The sequence below is a fragment of the Punica granatum genome, chromosome 4 (genome assembly GCF_007655135.1).
Source record: "Punica granatum isolate Tunisia-2019 chromosome 4, ASM765513v2, whole genome shotgun sequence".
Classification (NCBI taxonomy): Eukaryota; Viridiplantae; Streptophyta; class Magnoliopsida; order Myrtales; family Lythraceae; genus Punica; species Punica granatum.
In genome coordinates this window covers 8,678,723-8,705,080 of record NC_045130.1, presented here as the reverse complement: position 1 = coordinate 8,705,080, position 26,358 = coordinate 8,678,723, and the positions used below count along the sequence as shown (strand labels likewise).

The following is a 26,358-nucleotide window of genomic DNA, read 5'->3' as shown; positions in this document are numbered from 1 at the left end:
CTCATCTTATTGCTTTATATTCCAAAGTAAACCCATTCAGTCTTCTTCCCATATCTAGCCACTCTGCAATGCTAACACAATCTCCTCACAGCCCTCAGCTCCATGGAAACGTGACCTTTCCACCCAACAGATGTCCCCTCGCTCGTCAAACTCTCCCTGCAGGCCCGAGAGCCGCTGCAGACATTGGCTTCGGGGACACCCTCGACAGCCTGACCTCGTGTGCGATGTCGCGGGACCTCAGAACCGGCTCCGTCCTCCGTGGCCTCGTAATAAAATCTGGGTTCGGCGCAGATGCAATAGCGGGCAACTCTCTTGCGAACATGTACTCAAAATGCGAGTTGCTTGACCGCGCAAAGCAAGTATTTGAAGAAATGCCCCATAGAACCGTTGTTTCTTGGACGACCCTGATGTCGGGGTACTGCAGTAACTGGGAGAGCCACATGGCGATTTCCCTTTTCGGGCAGATGTTGGGTGAGGTGGAGCTGAACGAGTTCACGATCTCGGTGCTCCTGAAGGCTTGTGCACAGTGCGCTAATACTAACGATCATCAAAGGTTGGTAGAAGCGGCCCACTGTTATGTGGTTAAATATGGGCTTTCCCTGGATAGTTTTTTGGCGAACTCTCTGGTGGATTCATATGCAAAGTGCGGGAAACTGAGTGACGCAGAGAAGGTTCTTCAAAGGAGTGGTTGCACAGATGTCGTCTCGTGGACTTCGCTAATTTCTGGGGCTGTATTGAATGGGTATGCGAGGGAGGCTCTGAGCTATTTCTTTAGGATGCAGGAAGACGGGAAAACACCCAACGAAATCACAGTTCTCAGCCTCTTGCGCGCTTGTTCGTTGATCGGTGAATTGGAGTTCTTCAGGTGGGTCCATGGAGCGATCTTGAAAACCGGATGGGGCTGGAATGACTTTGTGGTAAACTCTCTGATGGAATTGTATCTCGTAAACGGATGCTTCCTTGAAGGAATAGAAGTCTTCTGTAAGTTCCTTTCCACAAGTGAAGATCAGCATGTCAAGGCTGAAACACTTGCCCTTATTCTCCAAGGATGTTCTGAACTTGGACTATTCGGGTTAGGGAAGCAGATCCATTGCTTCTTGATTAAATGCGGGATCATTCCGCTTTTGGTGATAGAGAATTCTCTCGTCGACATGTACTCAAAGAATGAGTGCATAGGATCTGCAGTCCGACTCTTTTCAAGGATGGCCAATAGAGACATTGTTTCCTGGAATACTATCATTACTTGTCTTGTCAGGAGAGGAGATTACAGCAGGGCTCTATCGCATTTTAGAGAGATTCACCGAGAACGAGGAGACGGTGAGAGTGGTCCCGACTTTGTTACAATGTTAGCAGTACTGCAGGCTTGCTCCGATATGGGCTCCTATCGTTTGGGTCAAGTCATTCATGGATTTATTACCAAGACGGGGTTTGTGTGCGATACATTTGTACAGAATTCTCTGATTGACATGTATGGAAAGACGGGAAGATTGGACTCGGCGCACGGTGTTTTTAAGGAAATGCTTAGCAAAGACATTAGCTCATGGAATTCTATGATCGGTGCCTTCGGGGTCAATGGGAACGGGCATTCTGCTATGACGGTGTTCAGAGAACTAACGAGATCCGGAATTGAGCAGCCAAATGAAATCACATTCGTGAACATTCTCTCAGCATGCGACCATGCAGGAATCATGAAGGAGGGACTCGAGATCTTTAACTGTATAGAGAGTGTATACGGGACTAGGCCAAGTACAGAGCATCTAGCTTGCGTGGTGGATATGCTGGGAAGGTCAGGGAGACTCGATGAAGCTGAAGCCTTCATAAGGAACGTGCCGATAAAGCCCGACAGAGCTGCATGGGGAGCCCTGTTAAGCTCCTGCTGTGCATTTGGCCGGGTCGATTTAGCTGAAAGAGCTGCAAGGGAGCTCTCGGTTTTGGATTGGGATAACAAGGCTTGGAGGGTAGCAATGTCAAACATTTACGCGGGTGTTGGTAGATGGGAGGACGTAGCTAAGGTGAGACTGGAGATGAAGGAACTCAATGGAAAGGAAGCAGCCTGGAGCAGCGTGGAGGTCCATGGACAAGACATTGCCTTCATGGTGAACGATACAACCCATCCTGAGTGTGCATCGATATACGAAACTCTCCACTCTATCACAGGTCATATTGCATTCAACAGCACAGCTTAGTGTCATCTTTCAGATTCAACTGATCGTCTACTTTATTTGGTAAATTCTAATGAGCTATGAAATGCCAACTTGATCCTTACTGTGCGGTTTCTTGTATATCATTGAAGAAAAAACATGAGATGGACCAAGATTGACATGAGACCATTAAGGAAAGATTTGATGGTAAACTAAAATCAAAATCAGTCCAGGAACGGAACTCCAATCCACCAAGTCGAATAGAAAAAAAGGGCGAATTAACTAGTGATAACAATCTGATGATGTGATAGAGCTAGGAAAACAGATTTCATGTTCTCTGCCTTCAAAGAACAAAACTTCATAAAAGCGCCCACTCAGCATGAAAAACCCTCAAGGAAGGTCCGAGCTTGCTGATCCAGCACCAAAGCCGCCACCTCCTCGGCCAAAGCCGGTCCTTCCACCAGGACCCTGAATGAGATAAACAAATTGCAATATAAGATTACGAGTTTTGCTTATCAGACCATAAATACCCAAAAAAAAAAGGTAAGAAAACAAGCAACAGTCCCCTCATATAATCAAAAGTACCTAATATCAGTGTTAATAAGTAAAAGATTACAAGTAAACTTATCAAGCAAAATATGATTACCCCGAATGAAGGTCTGTAGTCAGCAGGGGCTCCACCCTTGTCACCAAAGTCACCGCCAGGTCCACGAGGACCTCCACGGTATCCCTCACGGTCACCAAATCGTCGTTCTCCGTCAAAGCGTGGTGGGCCGCTAGACAGCAGGAAAAGAAAGTCAATACAATTTCAACAAATTAGAGAAAAACACTTCATACAGAATGCAAGATAAGAAGCAGATGTGTGATGATGCGCTATGTAATACATTCACCCTATAAATCTTTGACAAACAATTGGAAAAAGCTATAAAGGCATTATGCGACTGAAGGCATATATACCGGGGACGATCGCCAGGGGGGCCACCCAAGGGTCTTCCAGCAGGCTTGGCTTGTTTCTTCAAGGTGGCAGGAACAATCTCAGAAGGAAGGTTGAGGTAAGTTCTCAGGAACTCAATCCCATCATTGGTAAGGTACCAGTAGTAGTGCATCCAGGCAAAGGTCTCCCGGACATACTCCTTAGACTTAAAGCTCTGCATCAGCTTTATCACCTGCAAGTTCGGGACATCAATCTCCGGGTGCTTTGGAAGATTGTAATCCTTCTTGGCATAACATACCCCCTCTGCAAAGATTCAAGAAGAAAAACCTGAGCAACATCCTTACGGGTAAACTTACCTTATACGGTATAACACTTCACATCTTTGAAATAATTGAACTGATCACACGGATTGGGGAAAAAAATCTAAAGAAATAACATATACGATCTATATTACTCAGGGATAGAGATAATTAATAGAGTTGCGGCCAAACAGAGCAAAAGTTTTTATTAAAAGCGGAAAAATAAAATAAGTCAAGCTTGCACCATGCCCCATTTCTAATAAGGAATGCTACTCCACACAGTTAGGGCAATCAGTCATGGCATTTTACATCATGTATTTCATAAACTAGCGTCCCAATCACAACATTTATAAGGCCGTTTGCCCACAGTACCTTCATTGGGACGATAAGCCTGTCAATTGAAAACCCGAAGCCCGAGTACATAATGAAAGCGTAGATTTTTTTTACTGAATATGTGAAGGAACGGGAGAAAGCGATAGATATGAGGACCTTGGAAGAGGTACTTGGAGATCTCGCGTCGATTTTTCTCTGGAATAATCTGAGAGGAAACAGTAAATGAAACAAGATTAAACCTCCGTGATGGGAAAATCATCCAAATCAGATTGAAAGAGACGACTTTGCAAGGCTATTCAGCTCACAAACGGAGAGAAAGAGAGAGAGAGAGATAGACCAGAAACGGCATAACTTCTCACATCTATTAAACCCCAACAAGGTACCAATTCACTGTGCTCTGCTCATTCATTAAACAATTCCCTCCCAATTGATCAAGACGGACAACACTTAGACTTGCGCAGAGATCACAGGCAGCTCAATACAGCATTAGTTCATAGGAGAGAAAGCGAGGGAGAGAGAGAGAGAGAGAGAGATACCATGATTGCGAAGAGGAAGAGGCAAGGGCAGACGGATGCGGCAACAAACGGACGGCGAGCTCTTCCCAAACTGAACTGCTTGTTGCAGAGGAAACCCTAATCCTGCCCAGGTAGGGTTTTATAACTGGGAGGAATGGTTATGGAGAGACATGGGCCAGTGCCCAATTGGGCCTTCTAACGGACCAAGTTATGGAGATTCACAATTCCTCAGGTCGGACCAAATCGCTCTTGGGCTGAAAATGGCTCGAACTAGGGGTATGGCAATTTCAACTCGACCGGCGGGAACCACGGCTGCTTCTAGCTTGGGGTGGGCATGAAACGGCTCGAAACGGTTTCTAGCGTGAAACGTAACCGTCTCAAATCTTTGGCAACCTCCGGGCTCCAAAGATCCAGCTTCTTACTAGCTTGATGCTCTCTACAGCTCGAACAGTACCTACAATTACATATAACTGAAAATTACATTCACAGGATAACAAATGATCGTTTGCCATGACAATTTCCTCAGTAGCATTAGCATTCTTGGTCAGTTGCCAACCATAATGTTTGATGATGAAAACAAGCTGGTTAAGGGAATGGATCTAATTCTTAATTAAGTGCGGAGATTATAAATAATTATTACGTCATTTTATCATAGGGAAACTATAATCGATATTATTGTTATCACTCATTAAAAACAAATAAGGTATCGAACCGGTCTAAGCACGGGTCTAAAGGTTTGAGGATCCAATCGGAGAGTCAATAGGTTGAGCCATATTCATAATTTACTCGAGATTGAGAATTGTTTGGTTAGGTTTCCTGATTTAAACCCGCTTTATCTTTGAACAACTTTTTTTTTTCCCTCTTTTTTAATATAATGAGGGCGTGTTAGGCTCACTCAATAAATTACTTTGGTCCACGTGAAAATCCTGCAAGTTCATTAGGTAGGTAAATCGCCTGTATAGAACTATTTAGATCTGCTCGAATTACTGTATTCAGAATTGGTCAAGTGCGGGTTAGGCCCGCACCGGTCGAACTTGACCCGCACAGGGCAGCATGAGCAGGGACTGAACAGGCCAGTCCCATGCAGGGGCAAATGTCAGGTGGGCCAACGGGCCAGGAGTGCGAGGGGGGCAGGTGCGGATTTTGAGAAACCTGCCTCGACCGGGCCGACCGGACCGACCTGGCGGCCCATTTCCTTTGGCATGAGCTGAGCTCTGCCGCCCTAGGCGTATGCTGTGCCAGGAGTACGAGGTTACTGTCGCAGCGGGCGTCGAATAGCAAAGTGCCATTGTGCCAGAAGGAAATGGCCATTTCTGGTTCCTTCCTGCCCGTCATCACTGAGCAGATCAGCAAGCTGAGCTGAGAGGAGCAGAGCCCGCTTCTGTTGACAAACTGTTTTCCACGGCACCTCTTGTGCTGTTCCAATGGCAGCCCGTTGCGAATCCGCCATTGTCACGACCTTTCGACCTCTTCTAGAGCCACCCTCTGACCCCCCAAGCATTAACTTATTCCCCCAATAGCCTAATATTATATACCCTCAGCTGCTCAATGTCTCAAGGTCTTCCACTCTCCCCCACTGCTTCGCTTCGATTTCTCTCACTCCTCCCCATCGCCTCTCTCCCTCAGCCGCTAACGGTTTGGTTTGCTTGCCAGCTTGGAAGGTTCGCAGGTTCATGGCGGGTGTCTCGAATTCGCTGTCGCTGAAGCACGGGCTTTCTCTGTGGTGCCCGAGTTCCGGTTCGCTTGATCGAGCTCCTCTGCAGCCTTGGTCCGTCGGATTCAGAAGCTTCCGGAGGAGCTATGTTGCTGCATCGTCTGCTTTCGCCAATGAGAATCGGGAGTGAGTTCACATCTAATTTGCTCCGAGCATTTACTTTTCTAAGTTGGATCAGTCGAGTTTTGAGCATTGCGAGAGCCTGCCCGTAACGCTGTTCATATTATGGTTTGTCTTAACGTGTACTTTTGTAAGTACTGTGATTCATTATGTCGTAAACTTTCGTAATTCCGTTGATAGATCACACTACTGGTTCAGACAACTGTAAGTTCATGGTCTTGATTTAGAAATTGCGGCATTTGGTTTGTTTTTTGTAGGTTTGTGATAGTTGGTGGAGGGAATGCTGCCGGTTATGCAGCTCGGACTTTTGTTGAACATGGCATGGCCGACGGAAGGCTCTGTATTGTGTCAAAAGAAGTAAGTACTTAGTTTATATAGTTTTTGATCAGTGGATAAAAGTTATACGATCTGAGATGATTCTGAAAGCTGGTAGGGTGATATGGTGCTCATTTTGTGGTGTTGTTCGTGTTGCAGGCACATGCACCATACGAGCGTCCTGCTCTAACGAAAGCGTACTTATTTCCGTTAGACAAAAAGCCTGCTCGGTTGCCTGTAAGTATTTTGCTCTTTGTAGCCTTATACTGATTTCTGATCATGGCTCTTTAAGTAATGTTTGTAGACAACTGTGGAACTCAGCAATTTTCATCAAATGCACTTTATATCTTCATTAACAAATTAATGGTGCTTCAGTGGTTGCTGGAAGTTGCACTGTTGATCTATGCAGCTGTAAATATTTGCATCCTAAGTTAAGCCATCATCTCGATTGATGTAGGGTTTTCATACTTGTGTTGGCTCTGGTGGAGAAAGGCAAACTCCCGATTGGTATAAAGAGAAAGGGATAGAGGTACTCTGGGGATCGTCTATGTTATTTTTGCTGTACATTGATTCCTTCATATTTTCAGAATTCTGTAATTTCAGTGTATTTGCTTCCTTTGGAAATTCTTCGTTCATATAACTTATAAAATCTACCTCTTTTGTTCAGATGTTATATGAAGACCCTGTGACAGGAATTGATATCGAAAAGCAAACATTGACTACTCATTCAGGCAAACTTCTTAAATATGGATCACTTATTATTGCAACTGGATGTACTGCCTCGAGGTACTAAGGGAATTAAACAAAGCATCAAAAAAAGTATCTGTTAATTCTAGGAATGCTGTCATATGACTAATTGAGTGCTAATGAGCTGATTCACCAATAATGATTCTTTCAGATTCCCAGAAAAAATTGGTGGAAATCTTCCTGGAGTTCACTATATTCGAGATGTTGCAGATGCTGATTCCCTTATATCATCGTTGGTATGTTAGCTTAACTTAGCTTTTCATATCCTTCTTCTAAAGTATCTTAGCATGATTGTTAGTTTGAAAACTTATAGGTCCACTTGACATCGTATCTTGAAACTCATATGACGTATAATACAATTGCAATGTATCTTTAAGTTGATTTTAAGGATAATTTATTAGAAAAAATTCTCAAAACGGGTATATAAAGCCTTTGCCAAAAATATAACGTGTTGTTTTCTGCTGTAAAAATCATTTCAAATGGGCCCACGTTCCATTAGATTTTTGAACTTTTTATTTTAATTAAAGGAATTCAGCTGTATTTCTTCTGACCTCTGCTTGGTGTTGCCTTTTTTCCTGCAAATGCATCACATTTTAAGTAATATAGACATTGTCTCTGTATTTTCCAGGAAAAAGCAAAGAAGGTGGTGGTTGTTGGTGGGGGTTATATTGGTATGGAGGTCGCTGCAGCGGCTGTTGGTTGGAAACTTGATACAACAGTAAGTGATTCTCCTGTTTTGTGCCAATTGAATTTGGTTCAGTGAGTATTGTCCATGAAAGATGGCAAGTTTGAAGTTACAACCATTACTTTTATTTATTTATTTATTCTATTGCTGGTCATATGACAGTTAGATATTCCCTGCCAAATTGATCTTCAAATTGGTCTCCTGCCTGTTACATTGTTAATAGCAGATCATGGAAATTTTTGTGGATTCCCTGTCGATTTATGTTCATATTGCTTTTCCTTCTCTGTTCTTCAAGCTAGTGAGTATCTTTATAGTTGTAATTAGCAATACTATTTCCCTAGTTCTTCAAGCTAGCGAGGCTTGCATGATTAAAAGTATTTCAGACCTGTTGTTAAAAGAGCATGTCCACTTTAAAACTATATATGACGAAGAGGCCTTTGTTCAAGTTTGGATGGAACTTTCATTTTGGTTTGGTTTCATTGCACCATTTGCTTTAAGTTTTATCCTTAATATAAGTTGCATCATCATTTTCTGACATTACACAATGATGAAAAATGCTAACTGATTTCTGGAGGGAAAAAGAAGACAAGTGCTGATAAAATCAAGTCCATCGTTGTAATTAGCACATCTGACATTTTCAAAGGAAGTTACATATGCGACAATTTGTATATCAGACTTTTGTTTCACAAAACTTATTCTCTTTACAATTATATATGACTATGCTCATGATTGAATGAAACAGTGCTCATGGTTGGATTTATTTATATTTACTTTTCATTTATTCTGGAATTATGCGATGATGTGAAATGGTTTTCACAGAATTTATCCTCTTCACAACTATATATGATGAAGAGAACTATGCTCATGGTCTGGATTTGTTTGCGATATTTGCTTTTCATTTTATCTGGAAATTTTCGATGATGTAAAATGGTAACTGATCTCTTGAAGGTAAAAACAGGTCATTTTTCCAGAGGATCATCTGTTACAAAGACTCTTCACCCCTTCTCTTGCCCAAAGATATGAGAAACTTTACCAAGACAATGGTGTGAAGTTCATGAAGGTTCTCCCTCTCTTCCCCACACCCCCCCTCCCTGCCTTTTTCTGTGTGCTTGTGAGCATGCAATTGTGGATGGCTCAACTTGTGTGCACGTGCTGTGAATTCTCACTCAGTCATGCTTCAATTTTCTTGACAATGACAGGGTGCCTCCATTAAAACCTTAGAAGCTGGTTCTGATGGACGTGTCTCTGCTGTTAAACTTGGAGATGGATCAATAGTAGAAGCAGACACAGTACGTCTCTTGGCTTATTCACCTCCTTAACACCTGCTTTCATACTGGGCGAATACTTGGAAGTTCCAGTCCTCCACTGTTTGTATTTGTCTGTTTGAATTGTCATCTTTGGGATTCTAGTTTCATTTGGCATCCACTTTCTCTTTGGACAGGTAGTTATTGGTATTGGGGCTAAACCTGCAGTCAGTCCTTTTGAGGCAGTTGGTTTAAATACCTCAGTTGGCGGCATACAGGTAAGAATGAGGACTATTTACTTTGGGATTTCTGCATTGGTTTCGGATGTTTGGACTGTTAATAAATGCATAAATATACTCCTGGTTAAGAGGACAAGACCATTTTACTAACCACGTACTGGCAAGTAGTCTTGCCCCTAACCTAATGGAGCAAACTATAATTGACATTACAAAGTGTGTCTACCATCTCGATCGATTGTTTGACTACCTACTCTTTTAACTATCTAGCATCTTTGATGGCAGTTGTGTTTCTTCGGGGGTTAATCTTTCTTGAGTCAGGATAATCAAGTTATTTGCTATACTATGTTCACGTGGCACTTTAAAAGTATATCCTTCTTTCTTCAACGTATGTTATTCAGGCTTGGAATCCCAAATGTCGTGTTTGATGAGACTTCATTGGCAAATTTCTGCTGAAAATAGTGGAATCTGAAATGTGTTGACTGTTTTCCATAACTTAGGAAAAGAAGACTTATTCCCAACAACTGATTCACGCTGCCTTTGAATGTGCCTTCCTCTTAGATCAAACTTTCAAGATTCCTCTTGTATCACTTATTTGAGGAGGTCTATCATGGACCATTTTCCATTAGATATAAAATTTGACATGTAACTACTGGATTTTGAAATGTAGGTTGATGGACAGTTCCGAACAAGTGTTCCTGGAATCTTTGCAATTGGAGATGTAGCAGCATTCCCGTTAAAGGTATGAATTTTGAATGTATTGTAACTAGCGTTTATTTGTTCCAATCATATAATTCTGGTTGTTCACAATCGTCAGATGTATGATCGCATTGCTCGAGTTGAACACGTCGATCATGCGAGAAGATCAGCACAACACTGCATCAAAGCTTTATTGAGTGCACAGACTCACACGTATGTTTGCTTCTTTCGTTAAACCACGTAGTCGATTGTTGTATATAGACTGCAAAGAGAGGTCTTTGGTATTGATTATTGCCACTGCCTAAAACATGCAGATATGATTATCTCCCGTACTTCTACTCAAGGGTATTTGAGTACGAAGGGAGCCCTAGGAAAGTTTGGTGGCAGTTCTTCGGGGACAATGGTAGAGCTTCTCTATAAATGCACTCCGTTGTGTTTGGACTTTTTGTCTAATGATTTTTTCAATTATGGTACTCATTGTTGCTGCAATGGACAGTTGGCGAAGCAGTTGAAGTCGGTAACTTCGATCCAAAGATTGCTACTTTCTGGGTAGATTCTGGTAAACCCCCCCCCCCCCCCCCCCCCCCCCCCCCCCCCCCCCCCCATCTCTCCATCTCTCTCCCATGCACCGTTGCTTATGCTTCTAATGGGCTGACTTCTTTTACCATTCTCTTCTAGGTAAACTGAAAGGCGTCCTTGTGGAAAGTGGAAGTCCTGAGGTACGCATCATTCTCATGAATTTGCCTGGACATTCGATAGGCGAGAATCCGAACATGGTGGAATCAAATCGCCACATAAACAGAGCAATCATCATTGGGTCTCTAGAGGAAATTCTACCTCGATAACTACTTAACCGGAAGCTCTTATACTTTTTCCTTGAATGAAAAGTTTCCAGTCTACTAACATTTTTGAAACAAGACTTTTATCGATGCAAAATTTCAGTGATATGCTTCCGGTTAGAAAATATGACTCCTGCTCATGGTTTTAGCACTAGCAGACTTCTGCTTTACCCCTCTTTTATGTCTAACTGATGGAGGCATGGAGACGAGCAAATTGTTACATATCATGTCTCTTGAATTCTCGGGGAGCATGAGAAACAAAAATCAACCATTTGTATGCAATTACATTGTCTGTTGCATTATTATTACTTAAATCTCAAGAAGTAACGTTCGTTCTTCATGTTTGTTCAGGAATTCCAACTACTACCAAAGCTTGCGAGGAGCCAGCCCCCGATCGATAAGGCCAGACTCCAGAACGCTTCTTCAGTGGAGGAGGCCCTCGAAATCGCTGGCTCATCCATGGTCATGGAATCATAATCTGCAGCTTAATTAGTTCAGAATTATTCTCGCTCCCGGCTATTAATTTTTCAGTTCCTTTTACTCAGAATTTTGCGATGCCCGAGAGATAATCTATCATGAAATAATCATCCGTTCATTTCAGTTTATAAGAGGGGAGGAAGAGAAATAAAATTAAGCACATATTAATCGGTGCAGTCACTGCCTGTGGGATATTTGGGAGACCCATTGATTTGATCAATGGATGATTTTAGATTTCCTCAGTTATTTAAGCTTGCGGTTGTTTTTCGAGTTAGAAAATGATCCAATTTTACTTGATTTTGTGTAATGATTGTAAATATTAATAAATATATTGATACATAAGAATATATATATATGTAAGTATATATAGATGTGAGAATATATAAGAAATTTATTATTAAAAATTGATATGTATATATAAATGTGAAATTAGATAGATAATTATTATTAAAAATCGATTATAAAAATGATTAGAAACTAATGATGTTGGGTTCGAACACTGGACTTCAGATTGACTTAGACTTTGAAATGTCTAGCCAACCGTATCCAGCAAGCAGTTCTGCCTCTCAGACCAATCAAATAATAACAATAAAATAAAATAAAAATTCAATTGAAATAAGTATACTCTATTGGTGCATTTGGTTTTAGAATTAAAATAATTTTGATTTTGATTTTGATTGTGAAAAAAGATAAATGAGATGAGATTATAAATTTAACTTGAAAAACATGTGTTTTTATTGTGTAGTGTGTTGAGTTAAAGTTAAAGTTTTTTAACTCTCAATTCAAGCGGGCCATAATTCTATCTGATCACTAATTTTACGAACAAACGTGATGGTGTGATGTGAGAGAAATCGAAGAACTATCTCGGCTTGTGACTGGCATAGAGCGCATACAGTTAGTGCAAAATGGACCGATTCGCTCCGAGGAATATGATGATAATATTCGTTGCTGGTGATTAAGAAGTGCCTGGAGCGTACTCTTAAACGAACTCGGAGGAAAGTAGGATTTCGTTGGGGGGATATGGATCCCTTTCAATTTAGGCTAAGACTGTTCTCACGATGCCCACTGTTTAAGGTGGGCCTTGACCGTTGTTTCGTTTGGAATGACATTAGAAATTCTCATGATTGATAAGTTTCCTTGTCCTGCTCAATTGACTCAATTCTTTTTCGATATGAATCATGATATCCGAAAGTCCAATGAGTTTTCGACTAATTCAGTTTGATCGGGTCGATCCATTAAGGAATAAAGTTATTATCACATTAATTTTTTTTCGAAACTTTATTTAAAAAAAAATAAACGCTGAATCGTTTGAACTATATCGCATTGATTATTTACTCATTTCTTGAAAAGTATATAAAACGGAAAAGGATGGGGGGAGGAAATCCTAGCAGACAATGGACGGCCCCAGCCGTGACCCTCACTCTAAAATTTAATGATAAAAAACTGCTTCTCCGTTTCAGATTGGATTCCCCGGTCACCCGCGTCAGTGTACGACAAACACAATGAAAGTGATGCGCAATCAATATGAATTTATTCGGACAGCTCGATATATATTTCTCTTAAATAACATTTTAGTTTGAGTCTCATGATCCTCACGAGTAAAAAAAGTTTCACAATTAAAAGAATTTTACTTCTCAGTAAGTTAATATCTGGATACCTAATGATGTATACCGGCACAAGAAAAAAAACTCAATCTGACCTTCCCATCTTGTAGTGGAGTTCAGGGACGACTCTAAAAAATTCATTCAAGGGGGATAAAGTTCAAGAGACTCGATATCGTAAAGTCAAGGGGGACAAAATAGGATAATTTTATTAAAAATTTGATAAACTCGATAAATTCTAACAAATATTTCGTAACTTTTCCCGAATTCAAGAGCCCACCCCTAAATCCATCCTTGGTGTAGTTCACGGCAGATGAGGAAAATGAGACGAACGAGGGATGTGTAAGGACAATTGGACTCCTCCCAAATAGGATGCCCGCCCGTCAACGGCTTGGACCCAGTCCCGCCCCGGTCATCACGTCTGTATACATTACACTCTAGAAGTCGACCGGAGAAGAACTTATCTTCAGCAAAATCACGACAAGTCAAGCTGAGCCTAGCCGTTCGTTCGGGATAACACTTGATACTGATAGCCTGTCATACTTGCAAATGATAACAAAATTTGCGATGCATCATGTATATGTGACACGAAAACCGATCAGAATTAGCAGCGTTATTAGATCGAACATGGGTACTCTATGCTTAGATCGACTGAACCGAGTTTTATAAGACACAAGACGCTGGCTGCATGCGAACTATCTTTTTCCTCTATCATGTGAACAAAATAAAAATTCAAACCAGACTGATATATTGAGAGAAAGTGGTATCATGTCACGACACACACTCTCATTTGGAATTAAGAGGTTTTGAATACGTTTCACGTCAGTATTACTACTTTTTGTGTCCTTTTACATCTTTTCCTGTTACGGTGGAGCCAAACCATGATATCATTTATCCAAGAAAAGTGAGATCACATGGGTACTTTGTTGGATTTCACTCTGATGGATAAAACTAATTTCAGTAAGCTGATTGTGACAATGAGGTACTTTCAAGTTTCAATAGATAAAAATCATTGAACTAAAGATAAGATTTGCACATTAAAAACTCAATGTGAATCGCCTGCCATATTTGCACGTGGTCCTATCTTTTTCTTTTTAATTTACACCGAGTGTCTCGTCTTCCATTTCTTCCAAGTAATTTCCTCCCCTTTACATTATGTATTCCCGCTATATAAACCCCCCATTCTTTTCTTGGAGCCCATAAGCACCCCAACCTCACCTCACATCAACATTAAGACTGAAAGAGCTCTCAGATAGAAATTCAGTATTTGCATCCTCTGAGTTTGATCTCATCCCAACCAAAGATGAAGGTGAGACTTCACCTCTCAACTTGGAACAACTTACTGATATATCATATCGACCGATGTTCATCGGTCAAGAGGATCCAGTCTTTGCATTGGATATATATGTGCTCCTGATGTTTTGCTCTGTTCCCAGTCACCTCACCTGACATCCTTCTTCATATACACATATTTATAAAACACTCGATTCGGAGTTTAAATCTGTTAGCGCGCCTGTGCAGAAATTGGTGTTGAAATTGGACTTGGCCAACGTCAAGGAGAAGCAGAAGGTGATGACCAAAGTTTCTGGAATGGATGGGGTCATCTCGGTGGCAATAGACATGGAGAAGAAGAAGATGACAGTGATGGGGGACGTCGACGCGGTGAAGGTGGCCAGCAAGCTGAGAAAGCTCTGCTACGCGGAGATAGAGACGCTGGGCGAGGACAAGAAGGATGACAAGAAGGATGACAAGAAGACCGTTGATGTAGCTGAGCTACTGAAGACCTATCCCTGGCTTTACCATCATTATCAGCCGTACCCACCAGTGGTGTATGCAGAGGAGAATCCATATCCGTGTGTAATTTGTTAGAGATTCGATCGAACGTGTTATGATTGGTCCGCGGGACATTAACGGATTGGAGATGAGGATGAATCCATGATGAAGAGAGTGAAGCAGTTTCAGAGTTGATCCATGGGCTTGCTTATTATTGTGGTTCTAAGTTTTGAACTAGAGGATGGATGGGTTGTCAGTTAAACCGGGTGTATAGGACGTTGTATTCAATCAAAACGGGGGTGTAGTATAATGACATACGTTTTCGCCTAGCAAATTAAGCAGTTCCAAGTTCGATATCGAGAGGGACTACTCATGTCCTTTTATTAGCTATTAGCTATTAGGATTTTTATTTCATTATATTATGTCAACGTGCTTCCCTTGTTATCGAAAGAAATAGAGCGTTGTATTCAATAATTATAGCTTACTCCCACTTTTAATTAGATCTCGGTTTTTTTTTTGTTCTAAACTTCTTTAACGAAAAAAAATGACAGTGGGACTAGATTGGCAAAAATACAAAAGGTTTAAGCTAGGAATGATAAAAAAAGAGACCATTAACAGTTTAGTCCACCAATTTTTCAATAGTCACCACTTAAGTACCTGGATTTTTAAAAATGGAAAATTGATCCCTCAATTTCAATTATGTCTAACAGTTTGGTCCTATCGTTAAGTGATTGAACGGAAAGTTGACGTGGAAGCAAAGTTCGCCCAAACGGCGTCAAAGTCATGCCACGTAGGTACTGAAACGATGTCGTTTCGCAACCTGCACACTGAAAAACAAAAACTGCGCCGTGCCCCGCTGTCCTCACCTCCCAGCCTTATAAAAAACGAAGTCGTTTGGCAACATACTCCCTGTAGCAGAACAGAAGTGACGTCGTTCCATGCTTCCCAGCCACGGAAAAATGACAGCGTTTGGCAGCTTCCCTTGCAGCATCGAAACGACGTCGGCTTCCTCAATATGCGTCGGTCTTGGTGTTCAAAGGCACGAAAATCAGCCCCAAAAATCCGTCAAACCTAATTGCAAAACTGAAAAAGGAATTTTCCTGGCTAACCCAAGAATCAAATAGAGAGAAGGTTAAATCGAACACGATTTCGCATTCATAGAGGTGAGTGAAGGTTACAATGGTATGAAGTTTGTTGTTTTCCTGCCATAGAAGATTGCATATAGACTTCCTCATGCTGATCAGTGGTTGTGTACTATTGATGTTGGTTTTTGTTCAATTTGTTTGTCGTTTTAGCATTTATATGTTGGCTGGTAGGTGGACAACTTTTTTTTCGTTGTGGACCATGCTTGTCTTTACGGTGTTGGGTAGCATGCTATTGTTTTGTCTTTGTTTATTCTATCCCTTGTTTGTTTCTTTTTTAAAATGCCAGACAATGTCAGAGGAGAATGATCGGTCGTATGGGGGATATGAGATTAGTTCAAATGCGAGTGAGAATGAAACATACAAACCTGGATCAAAGGAGTATGAGGAGTATGAGGAGAATGAGGATGATGATAAGGAATTTTTCGCAGAAGCATTTTCAATTTGTAGATAAGGTTGCAAGTAATGTAGCCGAGTCTTCAAGACAGAGAAAGTCAAAGTGGAGAGCTAATGTTGGTATAAACATCTCCTCTGAGAATGATGCGTCAGAAACTATTCTGAGGGTTGAATATGATGATATTCAAATACTCGAGTTTGATTATGAAAGACATATTACTGAGGAGTATCAAGGATTGAGAGGAAGTGATGACGAAGACAATGGGATCATGCCTGCTGATTTTGCCCAGACACTATTTGATGAGGTCCACTTAGAGTTAGAAATGGTGTTTCCCACCCTTAAACTATTTAAAGATGCTGTGAAAGACTATAACATATATCTTGGGAGAGTTGTGAAGTTTAAGAAGAATGACAAGATTAGATGAAGTACTGCTTGTGTCGCGGAACATTGTGAGTGTAAGATATTCTGTTCATGGGCTGAGCATGCGGGGGGTTACCAGATAAAGATCTTCTATCCCGCTCACACTTGCAACAAGGTCTTAAAGAATCCTCTAGTAGACAAAAAATGGGTGGGAAAGAAGCTAGTGGATGCCATGAGGAGTTATCCTACTATAACAGCCAAAGATGCAGCGAAATTCATGGCTTATAATTATCAAGTTCAATTGGTGGAGATGAAGTTGTATAGATCTTTGGAAATAACCAGAGGTACTGTTGAAGGATATGAGAAGGAACAATTTGCTGCACTTTGGGATTACTGTCAAGAGATTAGAAGGAACAATCCTCAGTCAATTGCAAGGTTAAGTGTTCAAAGGATGGAATAAAGTTTGCCTCCTAGATTCGAGAAAAATTATATTTGTTTTGAAGCAACCAAAAGAAGGGCATTAAAGGGTTGTAGACCTCTCATAGGTCTTGATGGTTGTTTCTTAAAGGGATATTATGGAGGCACTGTATTAGCAGCAATGACTCAAGATCTCAACTAGGCTTTTTATGTCATTGCATATGCAATTGTTGAGATGGAGACGAAGGAAACATGGAAGTGGTTTTTACAAGACTGTTTGAGGATATAGAGTACCCTAATAAGCATGGCTGGGAAGTGATATCTGATATACAAAAGGTGATTTCTATCTTTAATTTATGTGATTATTAATATGCCTTTATGTCTTTCACATCTAACTATTATGTATATCTGTAGGGTTTGCTGCCAGCAATTCAAGAAGTATACCTAGGAACTAGACATAGGTTCTGTGTGAAGCACTTGGAAGCAAATCTTTGGAGCCAATAGAGAAATCAGGAGATCAGGGGGTTATTGTGGGACTGTGCTTTTTCGAAGACTATGAATGAGTTCAATGCTCATTTACAAAAGATCAAAGAATTAAATGAAGCAGCTTGGATTTACCTGAAGAAATTTGATCTACATAACTGGACTAGAGTAGCTTTCAATTCATCAACAAAGAATCCAGTGTTGGTGAACAATGTATTTGAGCAATTCAATGCAGCCATAGTCAAGTTTAGAGGCAAACCAATCATCACAATGTTGGAAGATATCAGAGAATACCTGACTGTGAAGATGAATAATTATAGGAGAGAAATTGAAAGTTACCATGATCAAATCACTCCAGCAGCTTAGACCAAGCTAGAGGATGCTAAGAAACATGCCAACAAGTGGCATCCAATGTGGGTGGGGGATCATGGTGGCTCAATGTTCTAAGTGCTGCATATTTACAGTCCAAGTGACAAATTTGTAGTTGACTTGAATGGGAAGAGTTGGTCTTGCAGGGAGTTGGATCTTAGTTGCATTCCCTGTTATCATGCAGTGGTTTGCATATGCCACAATGGGTTGCAGCCTGAATTGTTTGTCCATGCATACTTCTCCAAAGAAACATGACAGTCCATCTACATACCCTTCATTCATCCACTGAGAGGACATGCACAATGGGAAAAGAGTAGGCTAGATCCAATCTTGCCACCATAGTACGTGAGAGGTGGTAGAAGGCCCAAAAAGAAAAGGGATAAGAAGAATGATGTAGCACATAATTCATTTAAGGCCAATAGGAAGTACAAGGCTATCGAATGCTCGAAGTGTGAAAACACAGGCCATACCAGGACTAGATGTATTGGGACAATTGTTAGAGAGAAGAAGAAGAAAACAACAAAAGAAAATGCAAAGGAGAAGGTATATATACTACTAAGTTGATACTTATTTATATCAGCATAAATTTTAAATTAATATAAATTTACATATAATTGGTCAGGGTAAATCAATGGCTGGAAGACAACATGGGGAAGATGCACCTGTCTTAGTTTGCTCAACATTGTAAACAGAAGAGGTCTTTATCTTTTTCTTTGGTCATTCCTATTTTCTATGCATTTTAGTGCTTATTTTGCTTTTTTCACAACTGGTTTTTTGGATGGAGAGCATACAGATATCAAGACAAAGTCCAAGCACCCTGACTTGGATGCAGCCAAGCCAACCAGGTAAGAGCATACCAGTTTTCATCCCGACACCTAGCCTAAACCTATAGAGAAACAACTAGAAAACTCTGAGGTCACCCCCACGCAAGCCTCTAACACCAGCAGCTCACTCACCTCCATTTCATGCCTTAATGCCGCTTCATGCTCCTGCCCCAATGCCAAGAACTATACCTACCTTAGTGCCAATGCATGCTCCTGGCCCTAGGTCAGTGATTGGTGGTCATGCAGCAGGGTCTCCTCCTCTACCATCATTTCTTCCAAGGACGACTAGGAGTACGACAAACAAGCGAGCTAAGAGGTCCTCATCTAGCTCAAGCCACAATATGGGAACTCAGGAATCATGCTCCACACAAGTTCAGAAAAAGAAATAGCATGAAGAATTGAAGCAGCAACTAAGGAATCATTAATGGAAGCAAAAGCGTTTTTTGGTATATTTAATGATAATACATATGCAAGTCTATAAGAACTGATATTTAGTCCTCTTTTGGTCTTTTCGTATAGTTGATGATTTGATTAAGTTGGGCTTTTGGTATAATTGATACTGATGGTATATGCAATGTCAAATCAGGTACATTTTCTATAGGTGACTAAATGGCAATTTCTTGTGGTCAGATTGTCATTTTTGGACCAGTTGGTACCATTTTTTGTGGTCTTGAAATGTTTGACTGACCATTTGGACTCTAACCTTGTAATGGAAGTTAATATATGCAACAATTATTCTCAAGAATATTCAAAATATAGTGTTACTACACAGTTGGTATTACTGAAGTTAGTTTTTGATGTCTCAATTACTGCTCCATGTCTTAGTTGGTGTTACTGATGGAGTGCCTCGGTTTGCTCTTTTCATAGTTCTCTATGTCTTTGAACTGAAGTTAAACAAGACTGAGTTATTTGTCTGTCTTGTGTTGTAGTTGTACATCAGTAGCATATATACTAATGTAAAAGCAAGATACATCAGAATCTATGTTCTGCAAAACTTGCAGGTAAAACAATTTCCAGACAAAAAAGATACATCAGTAGAAGCAAGGTTAGATGTACTGGTGTTACTGCACAGTTGTTGGACTATGCTCAGTTGGTCGGTGTTAGTGCTCAGTGCTTAGTGCACAGTGGTCAGTGCTCGTATAGATCATTTACCAATAGTGCAGCAGTTAAGTTGCAAAGTAAAATATAAATGCCATTCAATTGGTGAAGATGCAACAAATGATATCAACAATGGCTCTTCATTAGATATTGCCATAAATCAGGTACATTCAGTTTATACATGCAGAGCATTGAGGAAAAAAAAAACCAACTCTTAAACACCATCTACCCGTGTCAGACCACCAATACCAGCACTCCAACACATTGATCAACTACCAACACAATGATCAACCCAACAAATTGATCAACTACAACGGCCTCTTCCAAAGGCCACTTCCATCACAGCAACACAAAAGCACTTCCACTGCACATTTACAGTCCAACTCATACCAAATAGGCCAGCTTACTTCCACAATTTCAATGCCAAAACAATAACCAACGAAGCCAATATCAAACACAAAAACCGTAACCTTTTCAACTATAGCTCATTGGTGGCATTCCTCCTCCTATGCTCACTGATCAACCTTTGATCAGGAGAGGAGTTTGACAAGCCAATTTCATCTTCCTATTGAAAATAACCGTAGCTCGGACCTTTGTTCCTCTACTGTGGGCACCGATAAAACGCCCTACCAGGATTGCATTTGGTTTTCGAAGTCATCCTCATAGCTCTTCGCCCACAGTGACAGTAGATATCTTCATCCCTGTTAATGCTCCGACTGCTCTTTCTTCGCCCTCAATCACATAACCCATCATCTTCGTCATTGGACATGCTCATACCGCTCGTTCTCTTGCTCTTGGGGTAGATGGCTGAATCCTCATGCAACCGACGGTGATTACAACAGCTCCACTCTGATTGAGAATTGCAACTCATGGTACTCCAAATTGGGTTCGCAATCAGTTGGAGGATTTCGGGAATTTGCTAATTAGGGTTTACGGTTTGATTGAGGATTCTAGAAATTTGGGGCCTAGGGTTTACGGTTCAATTGGATGATTTTAGAATTTGGGGATTATGGTTTTGAAAGGATTTGAGAATTTGGGATTACATTCTGATTTTGCTAATAAGAAGACTAAGGCAAGGACGAAGCCGACGTCGTTTTTCATAAGGTTGACAAACGATGATGTTTTCGCATTGGGGTTGGGGGGGGGGGGGGTAAGGACGGTAGGGATGACGCCATTTTTATTTTTCGGTGTGCCGGTTGTGAACTGACTTCGTTTCAGTACCTAGGTGGCATGACTTTGACGCCGTTTGGGCCAACTGAGCTTCCACGTTAGCTTTCCGTTCAATCACTTAACGATAAGACCAAACTGTTAGACGTAATTGAAACTGAGGGATCAAATTCCCGTTTTTAAAAATTCAGGTACTTAAGTGGTGGCTATTGAAAAATTGGAGGACTAAACTGTTAGTGGTCTCGTAACAAAAAAGAAAAAAATTTAGTACAAAAGTAATAAACTGTCAAAAGTTGAAATCCAAAATGTTTTTTCTCTCTTAAAATTGTACATTGTTCTTCTCATGTTGCGAAATTAGAGTCGATAAAATACGTTTGTTATATGAATTTATGCCCCATAAACCACATGTTCTAAGCTTTTTTATTTTCTTAAATTTAAAGCTCTTCACAATAAGTGACTATTTGTTGATCGTTTTTCATATCGGTACTTAATATTGAAGATTGTATCAACATATTACCGAGAAAGAAAGTTCACAGAAAATCTTATTGTTACAGAAAAATAAGAGACCCATACTTGAAATGAAGATCTAACTCGGTTGACACGGACACGAGGGGAGAAAAGTCGAAACGTTGGAAATGAACTATGAATATAAATAATATGAAAGTATGAAACAAAAGGCAATAACTGAAACAGTTTGAGTAAAAGTCACAAAAAGAGCCTGAATATAAAATATAGACATTATGAAAGTGTACAATTAAAGTCACGAAACAAAAAAGGTGCAGCACGCTGTAAGGGTGCAAAAAACTTATAAGGATATAAGGGTATTTTTGGAATATTAATAATTGAAGAAGCTATTCGTACTTATATATATATATATATATATGCCTAATCTTTACAAGATGAAGTCTTTATTATTAGTTCTCTTTCGTGTCTAGTAACTCTGGCATCAGTACTTAGCACGATCCTGTTGTTATTGTTCTCATCTCTTGAATCCTTTGAGCCCAAAGAGTAACAAAAATCCGACACTGTATGCCAATATGATTGATATATATATATGGTCTCGGTTGCATTGTTTCTTGATTATCAAAAATTAATTAACATCCTTTAATACTTGTTCGTTCACAAATTCCAAACTAATTCTCCCGTATATAGAAAGGAGCCTGCTCTGCGATCGAGCAAAAGCCATAGGCTTCATAATGCGTCTTCGGTAGATGAGGCACACGCAAAATCGCTTGCCTGCCAATGCTTATCCAATATGCAGCTTAAGTAGTTAGATGCATCTAGCTAGTTATTGAATTAATTCCCCAATTTCTCAAAGTCCATGCAATTCCTTTTTTTGTCTTTTTTCCTTGTTTGAGTTTCACATGGTATTTGAAGGTCCAAATGTTCTAGTAATTCAAATTTGAGTCAGCCCGATCCATTAAAGAGTGAAATTATCATAATCATGAATCATTGATCATTTTCATTTACCAAACTCGAACTTGATATCTTAATTAAGGAGAAGAGATGCGAAACTATCTGAACAAATTACTTGCATTAGCATAGTCGAAGTAATTTGCAATCAAAGGGAGATACTGCGAAAACTAAGTTAGTTGAATGTTGAAGGTATTTCATTGATCTTATTCTTCGGTTGGCCCGTTCATTGGTTTGATCGGTGGATGGTTAGATCTCATAGGTTATTATATGTGTATACCTCCAGAAGTCAAGGCTGGTGTGAACGAGAGAGTTAGACCAACTCAAGAAGACTTGGAATAGAAAGTCGTCGAAGTCAACGTCGCGTTCCAGCAATCCGACTCTCAGACCAATTGAAAAAATAATAACTTTCTTGGGAACGAAGGATGTGTCAAAGTCAACTTTGTTGTTCCCGCAATCTAATAATGGATACCCTCTGCTCACTACTAATTACTCGAACGAAGAATGTGGAAGAAATCGAAAATTAAACGGGTTGTTGATATGCATACTTATGGTGTGCAATTAGTGTTGATGATCAAGAAGAGGATGCCTATTACACGTTACATACTGATTATTGAGAAATGTGCATAGTGGCCATGTCTACTGAGGAAAAAGAAATAACGGCCCAGGAGGAGGAAATAAATTTACATAAGGAAGTTGAATCAGCAGGCAAAGTAAGAGCATGCAATGTTCATGCAAGCATCTTTCTCCAAAAATCTAATGAAATCTGGTTCGTTGCTGTGAATGTGACCACCACATAAACTGGAATCCTCACTGTTTCAGTTAAGCTGACAATGATAACAATGACATTATATCTATCCGAAATAACAACTTATCTCTTAATCAATCGGTTAATTCAAGTGATTTGATATTTGTTTTTCTCAAGAAAATTTTTTTGATTCAAGTCTTGTAAATTAAAAGTATTAACAATTTGAAGAATTTCATTTTTTTTTTAATGAACTAACCCGATTCAAACATAAATTGATGGGACGGAGGAATTTTCGAGTGCCTGGTGAAATACGCACGACTAACCCCTCCGTTATATCAAACCCTCTTAGTAATATATAGATGATGACATAAATAAAGAAAAGAAATCTGAGAGAGACGTAGACAAAAGGATCCAACTGGCGATGACTCATACGATGGCGTGGGCTAGTCCAACGTCCGTGATGCATGTGATGATCGGAGCATGCACATTTTAATGACCAAACTACCCCTCTTATATCAGTTGGATTGACTTCATTACTGTCTGACAACAACCGTGACATCTTCCGGCGGAGTCCATCGCAGAGGAAGGAGAAGCCCCGCGTGGGGTCCTTCTCCTGTAAAGAACTTTTCAACCGTTGGATCAATGCCCGGAGGTAAATCGGGTCCATCCGACGGTGATGGGGGTGAAAATAACAGTTCTACCAAAAAAAAAAGGAAAAAGAAAAAATATATATACCGTACAATTTTCGATCGATAGAGCTGATCCTTTTCCCATTTAGGGCCCCGCAAGAAAAAAAAATCCAAACATCCGAAATTTGAATAATGAGCCAAACCCGAAAATTCTTTCAGGAATTTGGGCGGGTATTTTCTCCAATTTCGGGTATCGGGTTCTAAAAACACAACCTGATGGTAGGGTTGGAAGACCCGAAAATCCGAGCCGCACTCCCCGAACCGATCCGAATCTTCGGGTCTTTTAGGACCCGTTTTAATTCTAGGGTCGGTTTACTTTTTGTAATTCGGATTCGGATACGGTTTTTGGTTTTAGAATTGAAAACCTGTTTGTCCCTATCCGACCCAAATTTCTAATGTTTGTATGATTTTGTGTTTGATGGAGCTTTAACCCCTATGAACCATTTCAGTTTTCCATAATGACAGTGATACTACTATTAAGATCTATGGAGTTTTAATTATTTTAGTGAAGTTATTTTTGTTAAAGTTTTGTGTGATGAATTGAGATTTTATTTTATTCGTAATTTTCACTGAGTTTTTTTAAAAATATTTATTGCATTTGGATTACCCGAGAACCGATCTGAAAAAACCCAATCCGTGGAGGGTTGGTTCTCTTCTTGATTTCGGATTCGGTTCTCGGGGATGATTTTTAAAATGAAAACCACCACGAAAATTTTTCCATACCCGCACCAAACGGCCCCTTGCACAACCCTACCTGATGGGACCAAATTCAACCGAATTTAAAACATTTATTTATTAAATTAAAAATTGAGAATTAAAAACACAATACAGCCTCTACAGTCCTTTGATCCTGTCCCTAATTTCATTTCATCGAAGTAGAATATAATTGTGTTATATTGTGTGTTTTTCTTCACTTATGGCCTTTTATTAGGTAAAGCAGTGAGTGAACAATAGCATAAAAATAGAATTAGAAGCATTCCTTTTCTTTTAAACATGTAAATTCAGGTTACTCGACAACCCGACCAGAAAGACCCGATGCAATAGTGGTCTTTTTCTTTTTTTTTTCTTTTTTCCCTTCCCGTATTTTTATATGGTTCTCAGCTGGGTTTTGTCTCCAAAATCAATTGAAAATGAAAAATTCAGGACCCGAAAATAAAACTTGAAACCCGACTGACCCAAACCGTTTACAGCCAAGTACTTTGCAGATCATCGAGGGAAAATTCTGCGGCACAGTGCATGTGCAGTTCATGAACCTATCATCGTCTTTGGGTTAATTTAATTAAGATCCATCCCGAAACGTTGATCCAGAGGAAGTCAATGGTTCCTGAACAGTCCATGAACCGTTCCCTAGGATTTTCCAACAAGCGAATGTTTAACGAACTGCGACAGGTCAGGTGAGCAGCATTTGCTCAATATTTTAACGCAACCCGATAAGTGGACATCGAGAATACACGTTATCGAGGCTGCTACGGGCAATTATTAAACTATTGTATTTATTATTATAATTTATAACTAATTTTTTTGTGAATATTTAAAATCTTAGCTAGTCTAGAACACCGAGTTGAATTGAATTGCATTGAGAAGAAAAGGACAAGGAGAGCCAGTACGGCTCTCTACTTCTATATATATATGACATGAAACCCGTCTGTCAGTCCCATGGTCTCCATTTCTTCATTGGATAGGAGTTTTCTTCTCCCTAGCTACCCCTGAACCTCGGCTTACATTACAAACGGTTCTGCATCATCATATATAGAAAGAGAGAGAACATACGTACGTCCTTCGCCTCTCTATCGGAGTCGACTCGGGTGATTCGAATACGATCTGTTCTTCTGCCCGGCCTTGAGTTTTGATCTCATATCCCAAGCAAAAAGATGAAGGTGAGCTAGGTTTCTCCTATTGACTTGGAACACCAGCAATTATTAATTATTGGCATCCTGCATGCAGTTGGTCGACCGAGACGAGACGATCCAGTCTTTGCATTAATATAGAGTGCTTGTTTGTCTGGGGTGAGCTTTTTTATGACCTGGAAATCTGTTTGGGTGTCTGCAGAAATTGGTGTTGAAACTGCACTTGCGCGACAGCAAAGAGAAGCAGAAGGCGATGACTAAAGTTTCTGGAATCCCGGGGGTGATCTCGGTGGCCATAGACATGATTGAGAAGAAGATGACGGTGACGGGGGAGGTCGATGCGGTGGAGGTGACCAGCAAGCTGAGGAAGCTCTGCCATGCCGAGATAGAGATGGTAGGCGAGGCCAAGGAAGAGAAGAAGAATGACGGCGGCAGCAAGAAGGAAGGAGGAGATGATAAGAATAAGGTTGATTTTGCCGATCTTCAGACGGCTTATTATGCTTATCCGTGGGTCTACCATCCTCATCAGACGTACATGCCAGTGGTGTATGCAGAGGAGAATCCAAATCCTTGTGTGATCTGTTAAGATTATAATAATGTTATTTTGGTTTGTATTGATATAGAAGATTGAATAAGAAGATCGAACTGGACTCCGGGCTACTGCCTATTCGATTTTGGTTCTATCCTATTTTGAACTGTCGAGATGTGGATTTCTCTGTCCCTTTTGCCTTA

The 26,358-nt window shown here is 40.3% G+C and overlaps 5 protein-coding genes across 5 annotated transcripts; 4 read left to right on the top strand and 1 right to left on the bottom strand.

The window, feature by feature from the left end:
- The first annotated feature begins 3 nt into the window (after positions 1-3).
- On the top strand, positions 4-2,265 carry LOC116202505 (pentatricopeptide repeat-containing protein At4g39530-like). The gene has a single exon (XM_031534082.1). It carries the CDS (start codon positions 69-71, stop codon positions 2,184-2,186), a length of 2,118 nt encoding a protein of 705 aa, XP_031389942.1. The 5' UTR covers positions 4-68; the 3' UTR covers positions 2,187-2,265.
- A 51-nt stretch (positions 2,266-2,316) lies between these two features.
- Positions 2,317-4,399, bottom strand: LOC116202508 (40S ribosomal protein S10-1). Its single transcript, XM_031534085.1, has 5 exons — positions 4,244-4,399; positions 3,864-3,912; positions 3,099-3,378; positions 2,788-2,917; positions 2,317-2,609 (listed from the first exon to the last, which is right to left on the bottom strand). Exons 1-5 carry the CDS (start codon positions 4,244-4,246, stop codon positions 2,532-2,534), a joined length of 540 nt encoding a protein of 179 aa, XP_031389945.1. The 5' UTR covers positions 4,247-4,399; the 3' UTR covers positions 2,317-2,531.
- A 1,081-nt stretch (positions 4,400-5,480) lies between these two features.
- LOC116205793 (monodehydroascorbate reductase, chloroplastic/mitochondrial) lies at positions 5,481-11,643 on the top strand. The gene is made up of 17 exons (XM_031538452.1): positions 5,481-5,780; positions 5,876-6,062; positions 6,314-6,413; positions 6,531-6,608; positions 6,829-6,900; positions 7,039-7,157; positions 7,270-7,354; positions 7,747-7,836; positions 8,762-8,863; positions 9,003-9,092; positions 9,245-9,325; positions 9,954-10,025; positions 10,101-10,195; positions 10,297-10,385; positions 10,479-10,541; positions 10,661-10,701; positions 11,173-11,643. The coding sequence occupies exons 1-17, from the start codon at positions 5,771-5,773 to the stop codon at positions 11,296-11,298; spliced, it is 1,500 nt and encodes a 499-aa protein (XP_031394312.1). The 5' UTR covers positions 5,481-5,770; the 3' UTR covers positions 11,299-11,643.
- Positions 11,644-14,050: 2,407 nt separating this feature from the next.
- LOC116202805 (heavy metal-associated isoprenylated plant protein 39-like) lies at positions 14,051-15,172 on the top strand. Its single transcript, XM_031534418.1, has 2 exons — positions 14,051-14,208; positions 14,421-15,172. The coding sequence occupies exons 1-2, from the start codon at positions 14,203-14,205 to the stop codon at positions 14,766-14,768; spliced, it is 354 nt and encodes a 117-aa protein (XP_031390278.1). The 5' UTR covers positions 14,051-14,202; the 3' UTR covers positions 14,769-15,172.
- A 10,257-nt stretch (positions 15,173-25,429) lies between these two features.
- LOC116202808 (heavy metal-associated isoprenylated plant protein 39-like) lies at positions 25,430-26,358 on the top strand. The gene is made up of 2 exons (XM_031534423.1): positions 25,430-25,656; positions 25,829-26,358. The coding sequence occupies exons 1-2, from the start codon at positions 25,651-25,653 to the stop codon at positions 26,210-26,212; spliced, it is 390 nt and encodes a 129-aa protein (XP_031390283.1). The 5' UTR covers positions 25,430-25,650; the 3' UTR covers positions 26,213-26,358.

What these genes read in the sequence shown, in the direction of transcription:
- LOC116202505 (XM_031534082.1), top strand. Translation starts at nt 69, where the DNA reads ATGCTAACACAATCTCCTCACAGCCCTCAGCTCCATGGAAACGTGACC.
- LOC116202508 (XM_031534085.1), bottom strand. An exon ending in CCCCCTGGCGATCGTCCCCG is followed by an intron (nt 2,918 to 3,098) that starts GTATATATGCCT and finishes CCTGCTGTCTAG; the next exon opens with CGGCCCACCACGCTTTGACG. An exon ending in ACTACAGACCTTCATTCGGG is followed by an intron (nt 2,610 to 2,787) that starts GTAATCATATTT and finishes TATCTCATTCAG; the next exon opens with GGTCCTGGTGGAAGGACCGG.
- LOC116205793 (XM_031538452.1), top strand. An exon ending in ATAAAGAGAAAGGGATAGAG is followed by an intron (nt 6,901 to 7,038) that starts GTACTCTGGGGA and finishes TCTTTTGTTCAG; the next exon opens with ATGTTATATGAAGACCCTGT. An exon ending in GTTGGAAACTTGATACAACA is followed by an intron (nt 7,837 to 8,761) that starts GTAAGTGATTCT and finishes AGGTAAAAACAG; the next exon opens with GTCATTTTTCCAGAGGATCA.